At 63.6% G+C, this 11,486-nt stretch overlaps 1 protein-coding gene across 1 annotated transcript in view; it reads right to left on the bottom strand.

Annotated features, from left to right (window-relative positions):
* Positions 1 to 5,746: 5,746 nt before the first annotated feature.
* The window catches only part of CDH4 (cadherin 4), a 490,829-nt gene continuing 485,089 nt past the window's right edge, over positions 5,747 to 11,486 (bottom strand). The window contains exons 12-16 of the mRNA XM_045981757.1: positions 8,913 to 9,146; positions 7,957 to 8,190; positions 7,735 to 7,874; positions 7,112 to 7,276; positions 5,747 to 5,960 (exon numbers count right to left, since the gene is read on the bottom strand). Of these exons, the coding sequence (XP_045837713.1) occupies positions 5,754 to 5,960; positions 7,112 to 7,276; positions 7,735 to 7,874; positions 7,957 to 8,190; positions 8,913 to 9,146 (980 nt within the window). The 3' untranslated portion in view covers positions 5,747 to 5,753. The remainder of the gene's footprint in view (positions 5,961 to 7,111; positions 7,277 to 7,734; positions 7,875 to 7,956; positions 8,191 to 8,912; positions 9,147 to 11,486) is intronic.

Genomic DNA, 11,486 nt, shown 5'->3' with positions numbered 1-11,486 from the left:
ACAGACTGGAGGGCTTGAGTGACTGTTGCCTGTGCCCAAGCACCGGCCTTGGGTCTGAGGCGGCACCGGGCTGTGGGCAGAGAGGGGCCTGGATGCTGGGTGCTGAGGGGCCGGGCCCGGGTCCGCCAGCCGGCACCCCCACTCACTCACGGGGAGGGTCCTGGGAGGGCCGCTGACCGAGGCTCGGTGGCAGGGGACAGCAGGCTCCCCTTCATGCCCTCAGGGCTGTCGTGGGGCACTGCAGGGCGTGGGCTCAGGGCTCAGGGCTCAGCGTGCTCTGAATGGGAGAAAGACCAGGTGGCCTCAGAACGTCAGCCCTCATCCTGCGGGCACTTGGGGTCACAGTGCATCCTGAGCATGTCACCATGGGACGCCGTGTCAAGGCATCCCTCGTGGGGCAGATTTGCAATCAGCTGGTCCCCTCCTGCCGCCCCAGCCCCTGCAGTGTCTCTGCTGAGGTTCTGTTTCCAGGGACCCGCCTCTCCCGCCCCCGCCCCTGCCCAGCCTGGCCTTGTGCTCTCCCGTGCAGGGCGGCCCCCAGGCACGTGCAGCCTGAGCAGTATCGGGTGTGGGGGGAGAAGGGGGCCTTTTCTCAGGGCATTCAGGGTCTGGAAAGAGACGGGAGAGGAGGAGGGGACCCGCGCTCCGGGCTCCCGCGAGGCAGTGTGCGGTCTGTCCGTCTGTTCGAATCACGTCCTGAGTAGGACTCTGCGTCTCTCCTTGTGGCCCTTCCGGGACTGAGGCGAGGGTGCCCCTGCCCATCTGTCCACAGTACGGTCACTGGAAGAGGGGCCGTGGCTTGTGGCTCCGTGACCCGAAACGTGGAAGTTCCCTGCTGGGTCCTGCGTCCCATGTGCTTGTCCTTCTCCTTCGAACGCCCTCCAGGGTGTCCACTCCTAGCCATGCCCTGATTGGGCCCAAATCGGGCTCACTGGCCTCGTCTGGAGCTCTAGACTGTCTGGCTGGGGTCCCGTGGGTCTCTGTGGGGGTGTCCACAGGCATGGCCGGCAAGACGGCCAGAGCCAAGCGGAAATCTCCTCATGCCCAGGGTGAGGCTGGGACGGCCCCCAACCCCCCCCCCCCCGGAAATGTCCCCACGCCCGGGGCGGGGCTGGGACGGCCCCCCAGTCCCCCCCTCCCCCGCACGCTGCTTCATCTTCCTTCTGCTCCCGCCCTCTGTCTGTCCTCAAACCCCGGCTCTTCCTAATCTGCTCAAGGGGTCCTTCTCGGGGCTGCTGTCCTCTCCCTGGCAAGGCTGACCTTGACCTCTTGCCATGAGGGTGGGCTTTGGCTTGATGGCTGAACGGACCGTGTGGCCGTGGCATCGTGAGCTGTCCTGGGGTCTCATGGGCGGCTTCCTGTGTCCCCTGGGCCGGTCCCGGGGTGCCCTGGTCAGCAGGACCCAGCCTCCTCGGCCGTGAGGGTGGGCTCTCACCTCGGGGTGGAGTCAAGCCGCGGGGGGGTGTGCCCCTGTACCCCTGTGCCCTGACGGGTCTGAATGCCCCTCCTGGGGCTGTGGACCCACGGGGAACGCAGGGACAGCAGCCTCCATCTGGCGAAGTGACCCACGAGAAGGCCTCAGGGTCTCCAGGGAAGGCGCCTCCTGGCCTCCCTGAGGGCCCAGCTGCCCGTCGTGGTTACACTGTGCCGTGGGTGACCAGGACCTGGGGGCAGGGGGAGTCCTGCAGAGCCTCCTCTGGGGCCTGACACAGGAGTCCGCGCCCTCCCGCCCCCACTGCCGTCTCAGCCCTGAAGCAGTTGCCTAATTATGCATGTCGTTAGCTGCTCCGCACTCTCAAAATTAGCAAGTGGCTAATTGTGCCTGTAATTATCAGCAGCACCCTCGAGAGTGACTTTTTGTTATGCACGTTACTGTGGATGCAAACGAAGGCCCAGTCGTCAGTGGGGAGAGGCGCTTGGAAGACCCGGCTTCGCCAGGGCCTGGGGTGCAGGGAGCACCTGACTTGCGGCTCCCGTGGCCCTGACCGTGCCGCGTCGCAGCTGGGCGCGAAGGCAGCCGCGGACTTCTAAGGACTTTGAACCGTTTACGCCCGCGGCACGTGGGACTTCGTCGCTCGGTTCCCTGCGCCCCCCACACGCCAGAGGCTGCCCTGCTCGGGCTCACGGCTGTGCTCGCAGAGCCCAGAACGGCATCTGGGACAAAGCAGGGGCTCCAGACAGGCCGGGCGGACCGACGGGCCCCACTCTTGACATCACGCCCCCCGGGCACCCACCTGCCGTCCGTGAACCCCGGGGGCTTCGTGGGTGCACGGAGACACACACGCCGGGGCAAGGCTGACTCTTTAAAAGGGGGACTTTATTGACTCCCGGGGAGCAGTGCGCCAGGGCCCAGCTCCGCGCCGGCACACGACAACTCGGCAAAGCTGCTACTCACTTCGGAACCAAGACCGCCTGGCACGAGAAACACACGGAGGAAACATCGACGCGCTTCCCTTTTTTTTTCCTTTTTTTTTTTTTTTTGGTACAAAATGATACAAACGACAATACAAAATAGTTGTGCTGTTGACGGTTACAAAAAAAGTCGGGACGTTTGCCTAACTGCACAATGCTCAGAGTTGCAGCCTGAATGCATCATACTCCAGGACCTTTCCCCAAAACAACCACAGTCATGCGGGGGCTGTTACACAGTTTGTCCATTTTCAAAAAGAAACATGCAAAAAAAAAAAAAAATCAGTGGAAAAAGGAGAGGAAAGGAAAAGAAACGCGTTCCAATTATACACAGAGGTGGCCCCCCGGGGGGCATGTCGCCCGAGCAGGACCTGTCTTTTGTGCCCCACGCTGTGCGAGTGACTTTGCAGGGTGCTCTGGGAGGCCGTGTTTGGGGTTTTTGGTGCTATTTGTAGCCTTGACAACAGTGGAGACCCCACTCCCCGGACCTTCCCCTGGAGAGAAGAGTCGCCCCTCAAAGGACCAGGTGTGTGGGCTGGTGCTCACCCCCGGGAAACCAAGGCATGTTGAGGACCTGACGTGTGTCCGTTACCCTGACCCTTCGGTGGCGGGGGGCCCAGCCCTCGGATGTGCTGAGCACGGGAAAGACAAGGAGCGGGGTATGAGGCCCAGACCGACACAGGGGTCCGCGGCGGGGGTGCCCCCGACCCCAGCCGCGTCCGTGCTGCCCCGCCCCACGGCACGGGTCTGTGCTGGTCACAGAACGAAACTCCCTACAGAAGAAACTAAGCGGTGCCCCAGCACTTTGCCAGCGAGGTCCCCGCTGGTAGACGCACGGGGACGTGTGTCTACAAGCTACGTGAGGAGGCGTTTGACGCCGCCTGTGCCTTTAGCTAACACTGACTTCACCTCAGAACGGGGTTCCGAGGTGGGTGTGGGAGGCGTGGGGCCCCATCGTTCCCTGGCCCCCAGGGACGGCTGGGGCGAGCGAGAGGGGCAGCTGTCCAGCTGTCTGGAAGCAGGGACGGGCACGAGACGCCCCTCTTCAGTGTCCCCCCAGCCTCAGCCCATGACTGAGGCAAAATGCACCGGGGCCTGGCGGTGGTGTGGGGCAGGGTGTGGGGGTGAAGAGCCCGAGGGCGGCAGGGGAGACGGGCACTTGCATGGGGTTCTGCAGGATGGGTGGGCAGCAGGCCGGGTCCTAGGCCGGGCCTAGTACAACAGTTGCCTCAGGCCCAGTGCCCTGGGACCCGGGGGGCCTCAAGAATTCAGAGTCCACACCTGCCTCTGCTCCCAGACCGCGGTCACACTTGGAAGTTCACCAGGAAGGTGGACTTTCCAAACACGAAACCGAAGACTCCAGCTCACGCCGCACCCGCAGTCCCTGGAATGGCCCGGCCCCCAGATGCGGGGACGGCTCTCCTTGCCTGGCCCGGAGCCACCTGCGCAGCACGACTTTGGACAGGGGTCCCAGCCCCTTCCGCTCGGCGGGCCACCCGTCCCCTGATGCGCAGATGGCTGTCTACAAGGAGGGGCATCCGGCATGTGATGCGGTGACCTCTTTCGTCCCTCCGGCCTGGCAGTCGGGATGGGGTCAGGGACAGAGCCCGCTACAGGCCCGTTCTCAGGCCACAGGCCCGGCTCCGCTCTGGAAGAACCGTAGAGTCGGTGCGGAGTTTGGTCTGGGGAGGAGCCCTGACACCCAGTGGGGACACAGCCACGCCTACTACACACACACCCCTACCCTCACGTACGCCTCTTGGGCCAGAGCTGTTTTGAAAACAGGGTGACCCTAGCCACGGGGACCGGCCCTAGGGTGAGGATTGCATCAAAGACCCCCAGGCTGAGAGCATGAAGAGCGGGCTGAGCCCGGCCCTTCCCACCTCTCCAGGCTCTCGGGGCTTTCCTGGCGCAGGGCCCTGGGAGGAGCTCCAAGCCGCTTCCCCAAGGACACTCCAATGCCACGTCCTGCCCGGGCCAGAGCACCCCTCCTCCCCCTTCTTGGGGAGCCTGGGAACAGGGCAGAGTGGTCCCACACAGCAGGGTCGCCCCGGTGGGTCCCTGGGACACAGTGAGCGCTGTTGACGGTCCTGGGAACGGACTGGAGTCTGGCTTGCGCGTCAGACCCCCGTGCAAAGGGGCAGCTCCTTTCTGAGGGTCCGAGCAGCTGCTCGGTGCTGACCTGGGTCTCGAGAAGAGCAGAGAGTTTCAGGTGGGTGCGGTGCGGACGCATCCGAGGGACAGACGGCACAGCAGCGACAGGCAGCTCGGCCGCCCGGAGCAGGTCTCGGCTGTCCGCGTCTGTTCACGAGCATCAGAGACGTCGGTCCAGGGCGCAGGGCCCGGGAGAGAGGCTGCCAGTGGCCGGAGATGGCGGTGCGCGTTCCCAGCTCTCCCTGCCGTCTGCACAGTCCTCGGGGCTGCTGGGCCTTTGATGGGGGCCTCCAGGCGTCCGACCTTGAGGAGTTGGGGGGCTCACGTCAGGGTGTTTGAGGATGCTGGCTGGTTTGGGCTGTGGCTTCTTGGGACGCCGTACTCTTCTGGACCAAAGGCAACGGGACCAGTGTGGCGTCTGGGGTGACATGTGTCTCCAGGGGAGGCCTAACGGCTGACCAGGGGGACCCGGGGGACAGCCAAGGGCAGAAACGGTGAGCATCAGGAAAACCCCTGGGCACCAGCCCTCCCGCCCCAGCTACCTGCCCGTCAGGAGTCGGGGGGCAGCCAAAAACGCGGGGAAAGACACGCGCGCACTGTGCTGCCCTTGGTGGAGCGACTGGGCTTGCCCTTGGGGAGCCTCCAGCAGCCGGGCCTCTGGCCTCCCTCCAGCCTCAGGGCCGCGGGCCCAGGAGACCCTGACTGTGTACAGTGAGCTCATGGACTCAGAAGGCCTACTGGGATTTGGATCCCATTTTCTTTGTAAATTTAGTTAAGCAAATCATCCACTTTTTTTCTTAATAAAAGTCAAAAAAAAGCACATTCTCCCCGATTCCTTAATTGGTGTCTGCAGAGCTGGGGCTGGCTGGGTCTGGGGGGACATATGTGGTCTGTCTGCTCGCTTTTCGTCACTCCTGAGTTTGAGGGAATCTGATACATGTACCAAAAGGCACTTTCATTTTTTTTTTTTTTTTTTTTAAAAACAGTGCTTCTGTTCTAAGAAATTCAAGTTAAGACAGAGTGCCTCTCGCTGTCCTTCGGTGCCAGTCAGCTACTGTGGTGGGCGGCGCGCCGCGGGGCGAGAAGTGTTCATGCCAGACAGCTCACTGTTGGGGGGGCTGGGGCGGGGAGGGACCCCCTAACACACCACTAATGACACGTCCGCGGGGAGTCGGGCCGCTCCGCGGGCGTCAGTCGTCCTCGCCCCCTCCGTACATGTCCGCCAGCTTCTTGAACCTGGGCCCCCACTCATTCAGGTAATCGTAGTCTTGGTCCCCGGAGCTGGACGAGTTCAGGGAGCTGACGGAGCCCGCGGTGGAGCCGCTCCCCTCGTAGTCGAAGACCAGCAGGGAGTCGTAGGGGGGTGCCGTGGGGTCATTGTCCGCGGCTCGGAGTCCCTGGGGTCACAGAGACACAGCGTTAGGGTGGAGAACGTGCTTTCTTGGCCCGGGGCCTGACGGAATGTGGCTTGGAGGGGTGCCCAGGAGCGGAGTTGGGGAAGCAGGCGGGGAAGGTGACGTTATTGGGCCTTGCATACAGTAGGTGGTCAATAAGTGCTCCCATGTTTAACCGAGGGGCCTCTCCAAGAGCCGAGGAGGGATGGGGAGGAGGGATGGGGTTGGAAAGGGTTGCCTACTGAAGGCACACAGACGCTGGCGAGGGCAGGGGGGCGGGGCTCGGTGCAGCCCCTCCTAAGGGGACAGAGTCCCTGTCGCTGCAGCACAGAACAGGAGCCTGCGGTGGGCAGAAGCCAGACATCTCCAGCCTTCACTCTCCCCATGAACAAAACTGGGCGGCGCGGCAGGTGTTGCTGGAGGCCCCTCTCGCCCCCATCCCCCGAGTGGCCTGGCCCTCCCTCCCTCCGCGCCCCTGCTTGCTTTGCCCCAGGAGGGTCCCCGCGACCGACCTGGCGGTGCCTGCACCCTGCCCCCGCGCCTGGGGCTGCGCATTCCTGCCGCCTCTGGGCGGTCCCCGAGCGGTGCCAGCGGTGGCCCGGGTGCCCGCAGCGGTCCCTGGCAGCAGGACACGCGTCGCCGCCCAACCCCGCCCTGGGAAGGGGCGCCCTCGCCGCCCGCGGTGGGCATGGCTCGCTTTTCTCGAAGCCGTATTGAAAACCGGCCTTCGATTCGCGACCGAGTAGGCCTGCGTCCGGGCTTCCTTTCCGCCCGGCGGGGGAGCGCGGTGTCCGCCGGTGCGGCTCCGGTGTACTCGTGGAGATTTGACCTGCGGCGGGACCAGCGTCGCAGCGTCGAGGAGTCTCCCCGATCTCCGCCGGACCCGGGCCCGGGGCTCCACCCTGCTCGCGTCAGTCCCCTTCAAGTTAGCTCTGCACGTAGTGGGGGCGCGCCCCGACTCTCTTCAAGACGCACTCAGGTTAGAGAGCAGGCGGTAGGGACCCGGGTCTCGGGAGCGTGGCTGCACCGCCTCGGCCCCCAGCCCAGGCCTGGAGGGGCCTCCTCGTCGCTGCCTGGCCGTCCCGCAGCCACGGGACCTCATTCTCTGCAGGGGGGGCCTGCGCAGCCCCCCGCCCCCGCGCCGGAGCACCCACCTCGTTGATGAAGTCCCCGATGTCCCCTGGGTGAGGCACCACGGGCCTGACGGGGTACTGGGGCTCGGCGCCCACGGGCCGCTCATCCACGCGCCGCACGCCGGGCGCCTTGCTCAGCACGTGCTCCATGGCCTCCGGCTGCTGCAGTTGGCTGAGGTCATAGTCCTGGGGGGGCGGCCGGGCGAGGAGGGGAGCAGGGGTGTCCTGTTGTGATCGGGCGCCCAGCATGCCCGGCGTCCTGGCCTGTCACCTGGTCCGCCCTGCCCTGATTCGTCCCCGTCGGCCCGGCCGTGAGGCTCGTGTGGGGTCTGTGCCCTGCCGCCCTCGCCAGTCTGATGCACCCGGTGCACCCCAGCTCCCATGCCGTGCCTGTTCCTGGGAGCGCCCGCTCCTCTGTCTTCAGGGGGGACGGAGCCTTAGCAGGGTCAGGAGCTGCCCCGAGTCCCCTGACGGCCAGCGTGGACCTGGCATCCAGCCAGGCAGCCCCCTGGATTCACCCTCCCAGTGCCTTGTGCGTGGCCACCGGGTCACCCAACAGCCCCCGCTGGGGCTGGGATCCGGGGCTGGCGAGAGAGAGGTTGCTCCCGGGCCAGCTCGGCGAAAGTGGGCGCAGGGGGCCTCACCTGGTCCTCCTCACCGCCCCCTTCCTCGTCGTACTTGAGGATGTTGTCGCGGACGTCGTCCTCGGGGTCGATGAGCAGCTGCTTGGTGTGGCGTTCCTTCTCCCTGCGTTTCATCCACACCACGAACAGCAGGACCATGGCTGCGGGGGCAGGGCCACGCGGTGAGCAGGGTGCGCATGGGCCTGGGGGCGGGGTGCGTGCCCGCGGCTGGGCCGTACTCACTGAGCAGGATGACGATGCAGATGAGGATGGCCACGATGGCGCTGGTGCCCAGACCGGCCGCGGCCACTGCGCCAATGGTGGTGCAGTCCCCGTTCTCGTCGCACGGGCACACCTTGACCTTGATGATGGACGTGTTGGACAGGGGGGGGTTTCCGGAGTCGGTGACGATGATGGGGACATCATACACGCCAGCCTCCAGGTACAGGACGCGCAAGCTCAGCTGGGCATAGTCACCTGGCCCAGAGTGAAAGGACAGGCTTTGTTCAGTCTACAACTAGCACTCCGTTACAGCAAGACTTCCGAAGGGAGAGACGGAGTCTGATAGCAGACAGTCTATACCTGTTTGGTTCACACACACACGTGCATACACGCACACTCCCGTTAGAGCCCTCCACAAAGTGAACGGACATTGGCAATTCAAGGAAAGAGCAATTGCAACTTGTTGGATGACGAAATCATTTCCTTAATATATAAAGAGTTCTACCAAATCAATTAGAAAAAAAAAAAAAAAAAAACCTTCCCAAAGAAAAATAGGCAAGGTGCTCTCTTGTATTCCCAGAGAAACTGGAAATTGGCGTGACCTTTCTAGGTGCAACCTCACAGTGGTAGAAAACTTCAGGAGTTGGATGCCCTTTTATACAAAAAGGCTGATCTAGGGAAGTACCCTGAGGGAAGACATCGGTTGGGGTCCCACCAGTCAGTGGCCAGTGCTGGAAGCAGTCAGAGACAGGAGTGGCTGGGGCTGTGGGTGTTGATGGCTGTGTTCGTTCTGACAGTGGGACCAGGCTGCCTTCATAGCACCCTCCAGGGATGGACTGGCGCATGGCCAGGGCCCCGGCCTCATGGGACCCCATGGGGGGAAAGGGCCCCGTCTCCACAGCTCACTCTGCCATGGGCCCCCTTGAGGTGCGGCACCCAGACGTGTCCAGTTCTCCTGGAGTGTGAGGCAGGCTCACCGTTTAAGCGGGTGATGGTCCAGTTCTTCCTCACGGCGGCCGGGACAAAGGGCAGCTCGAAGACATAGGGGCCGATGTTGGGGTCAACGTCAGCGTCGGCCGCTGTGATGTTGATGGCGTTCAGGCTGGGCTTCTCGCAGATCTGTGCCTCCTTGGGCAGCAGCTCTGGGGCGTTGTCGTTGATGTCGATGAGATAGATCTGGAGGGTCCCGGTGCCGCTGGCCGGGGGGACCCCTGTGGGACAGACTCTGGGTGACCCTAAAGAAGTGGCTCCCCATGACCTCGGGCACATGATGATGCACGTTGGGTGCAGACCCAGCCCCAGTGCCCTGCCCAGGGACAGCCCCCAGCCCCACCAAGCAGGATACCCGCAGCTAGACGCCCTCCATCAGGGCACCGTCGGGGGGAGTGCAGGACCCCAGTAGCCTGCACCCCGTTCCGCTGTCCTCGGTGCTTTCTGCCGCTTTGGCCATGGGTTCATTTAAAATCACTCTCTAACCCAGCAGCTCCCCTCCAGCCAGGGCTGGCGCACCTCCTGGCCAGCCTTCAGGACTGGGCTTTAGCAGACCCTGTAGGTCGGGGAAGGCAGGGGGGAGGCTGGCGGGTGGTTGCCAGGCCCTGGCTTTCACTTGCTCTGGAATGAACCTTTGTGCGAGGGGCATTCTTGCTCCTGGAGCCTGAGGCGCTCCGCTGTCCTAGAACCTGCCGCAGCAGACCGCCAGAAGTCTACCTCAGGACGGCTGCACAGGCCGCACAGGCCGCTTCCTAACTCTGGGGCTCCTCCGCTTCTCCTCTTCCCCCGGCTTGTTCCTTCTGGTCCCAGGAGCAGCGTTTCACAGCCAGGAGCACAGCTACAAGCCCAGGCCTCTCCCTCCCACGCCCTGTTTTGTTTTCTTCCAGAACGTACTCCCTAAAATTATCTGGTTGACTTGTTTATCATTCATCTCACTGGGGCAAGAGACTGCTGAGTTGTCCCTCAATATCCATTTCCCCTTTTGTCCTTACTCGAAGAAGCAGAGCCCCGGATTTTATCAGGGATCACGGCCACCCAGCTGTTGGATGGACGTGTCTCAACAAGCCTTGCGGTGCGGTGCCGCTTCATGGCTAAGTTCTGGCCTTTGCGAGCTGGGGGTGGACGTTCTTAGAAGGGCAGAAACATGTCCCTGCCTTCCTTGCTCTTCTTCCTATTTGCCAGAACGTGGTCGTGATGACTGGAGCAACAGCAGCCATTTTGGGCCATGCCATAACTCATGGCCAGAGTGAGCCTGGTTTCTCAAACCTGACTCTAGCCCCCCAGGGCTGCCTGTCTCCAGTCTTCTTTTATGTGGGAGAGAATAAGCTGCAATTGTGTTGAAATTTCTATCACTGTTACACGGCTGAACCTAGTTTTAGCTGCCACACAGACCCTGGGGACGTCAGCTTTGCAAGGGAGGGACTTTTGTAGGGTCTGTCTGTTGATGGGTGGTGCCCGGCACAGAGCAGGGGCTCAGCAGTAGTGAGAGCAGGGGCAGTGTGCTGACTTGGGCCAGGCCCCACTTCCCATCCTTTTGAGGACACTGTATCACTTAATTCTCACAGCTCCGGGGAGGGGGTGGGGTTGTCCCCACTCAACAGAGAAGGAAACTGAGGCACAGAGCAGTCAGATCTCTTCCCTCCACTAAGTGGTGCTGGGACTTATCCCTGGTTCTAGAAACTTCTCCCTCACTCCCTCTCCCCTCCTGCGCAGAGTTGGCTGGGTATTTGGGGGCTATGGGCCTCCCCAGCTTCTCGGTGCCCTGGGTCCAGGCAGGGGCGGCCTCAGGGCCTGGAGTCCTCACACTCACGTGTGGAGATGCTGTCCCTGTCCCTTGGAAGGTCCAGTGCTCACGACTCTTCTTCCTGCCCCATGTGGGCCCCACCACTGCCGCCTCTGCCCAGACCTCCTCACCCCTGCTTGGTTCACTGTCACCCCTGCAGCCCCCCGCGCCTCAGGGCTCCTCATTCCGGCTCGGGGGCCTCACCGTCACCCTCTCCGAGCTCCCAGGGCTTGTGCTGCTGGTGAGTGGCTTCTCACGGAGCCTGCCCGGTCTGGGGCCCCTCATGTCCCCTCCCACCCCTGGCTCTGACAGAGGGCTGCAGGGGTCACGGGTGGTCAGAGCCACAGGGGCGGCGTCCCAAGGGCTGCTTAGGGGAAGCCCCCGCCCCAGCGCATGGTCAGCGTGACGGGGCTGCTCGGGCAACACGTGGATGTGGCCGGCTGCCCTCCATTCACCAGGTGGGGAGCTGAGAAGCGGCTCGGGTCTGGTTCAGCTGACACCAGGGGACAAACGTCACGCCCTCTGCACCCTGGCTCCCTGGCGCCCACGGGGAGCCCCGTGCATGAGCGTAGGGGCATGCCTGGCACCCGCACGTGAGCCCGGTGGTCAGGCAGCGGCTGTGCTCGGACGCCCGAGGGGAGGGGGCTGCAGGGGGCGCTGAGGGACGACGGGGCAGGGCTCTGCGCGGGGCACCTGCGTGCCGCCCGCTTCCCCCCTTCCCTCCTCTGGCTTCTCCGGCTGGGGGAGGGCCTCCCTCGGTCTCCTGGCTGGAGCCCAG

The sequence above is a fragment of the Meles meles genome, chromosome 16, assembly GCF_922984935.1.
Source record: "Meles meles chromosome 16, mMelMel3.1 paternal haplotype, whole genome shotgun sequence".
Classification (NCBI taxonomy): Eukaryota; Metazoa; Chordata; class Mammalia; order Carnivora; family Mustelidae; genus Meles; species Meles meles.
The sequence above is the reverse complement of the archived record's forward strand: the minus strand, read 5'-3'. Positions and strand labels throughout refer to the sequence as shown.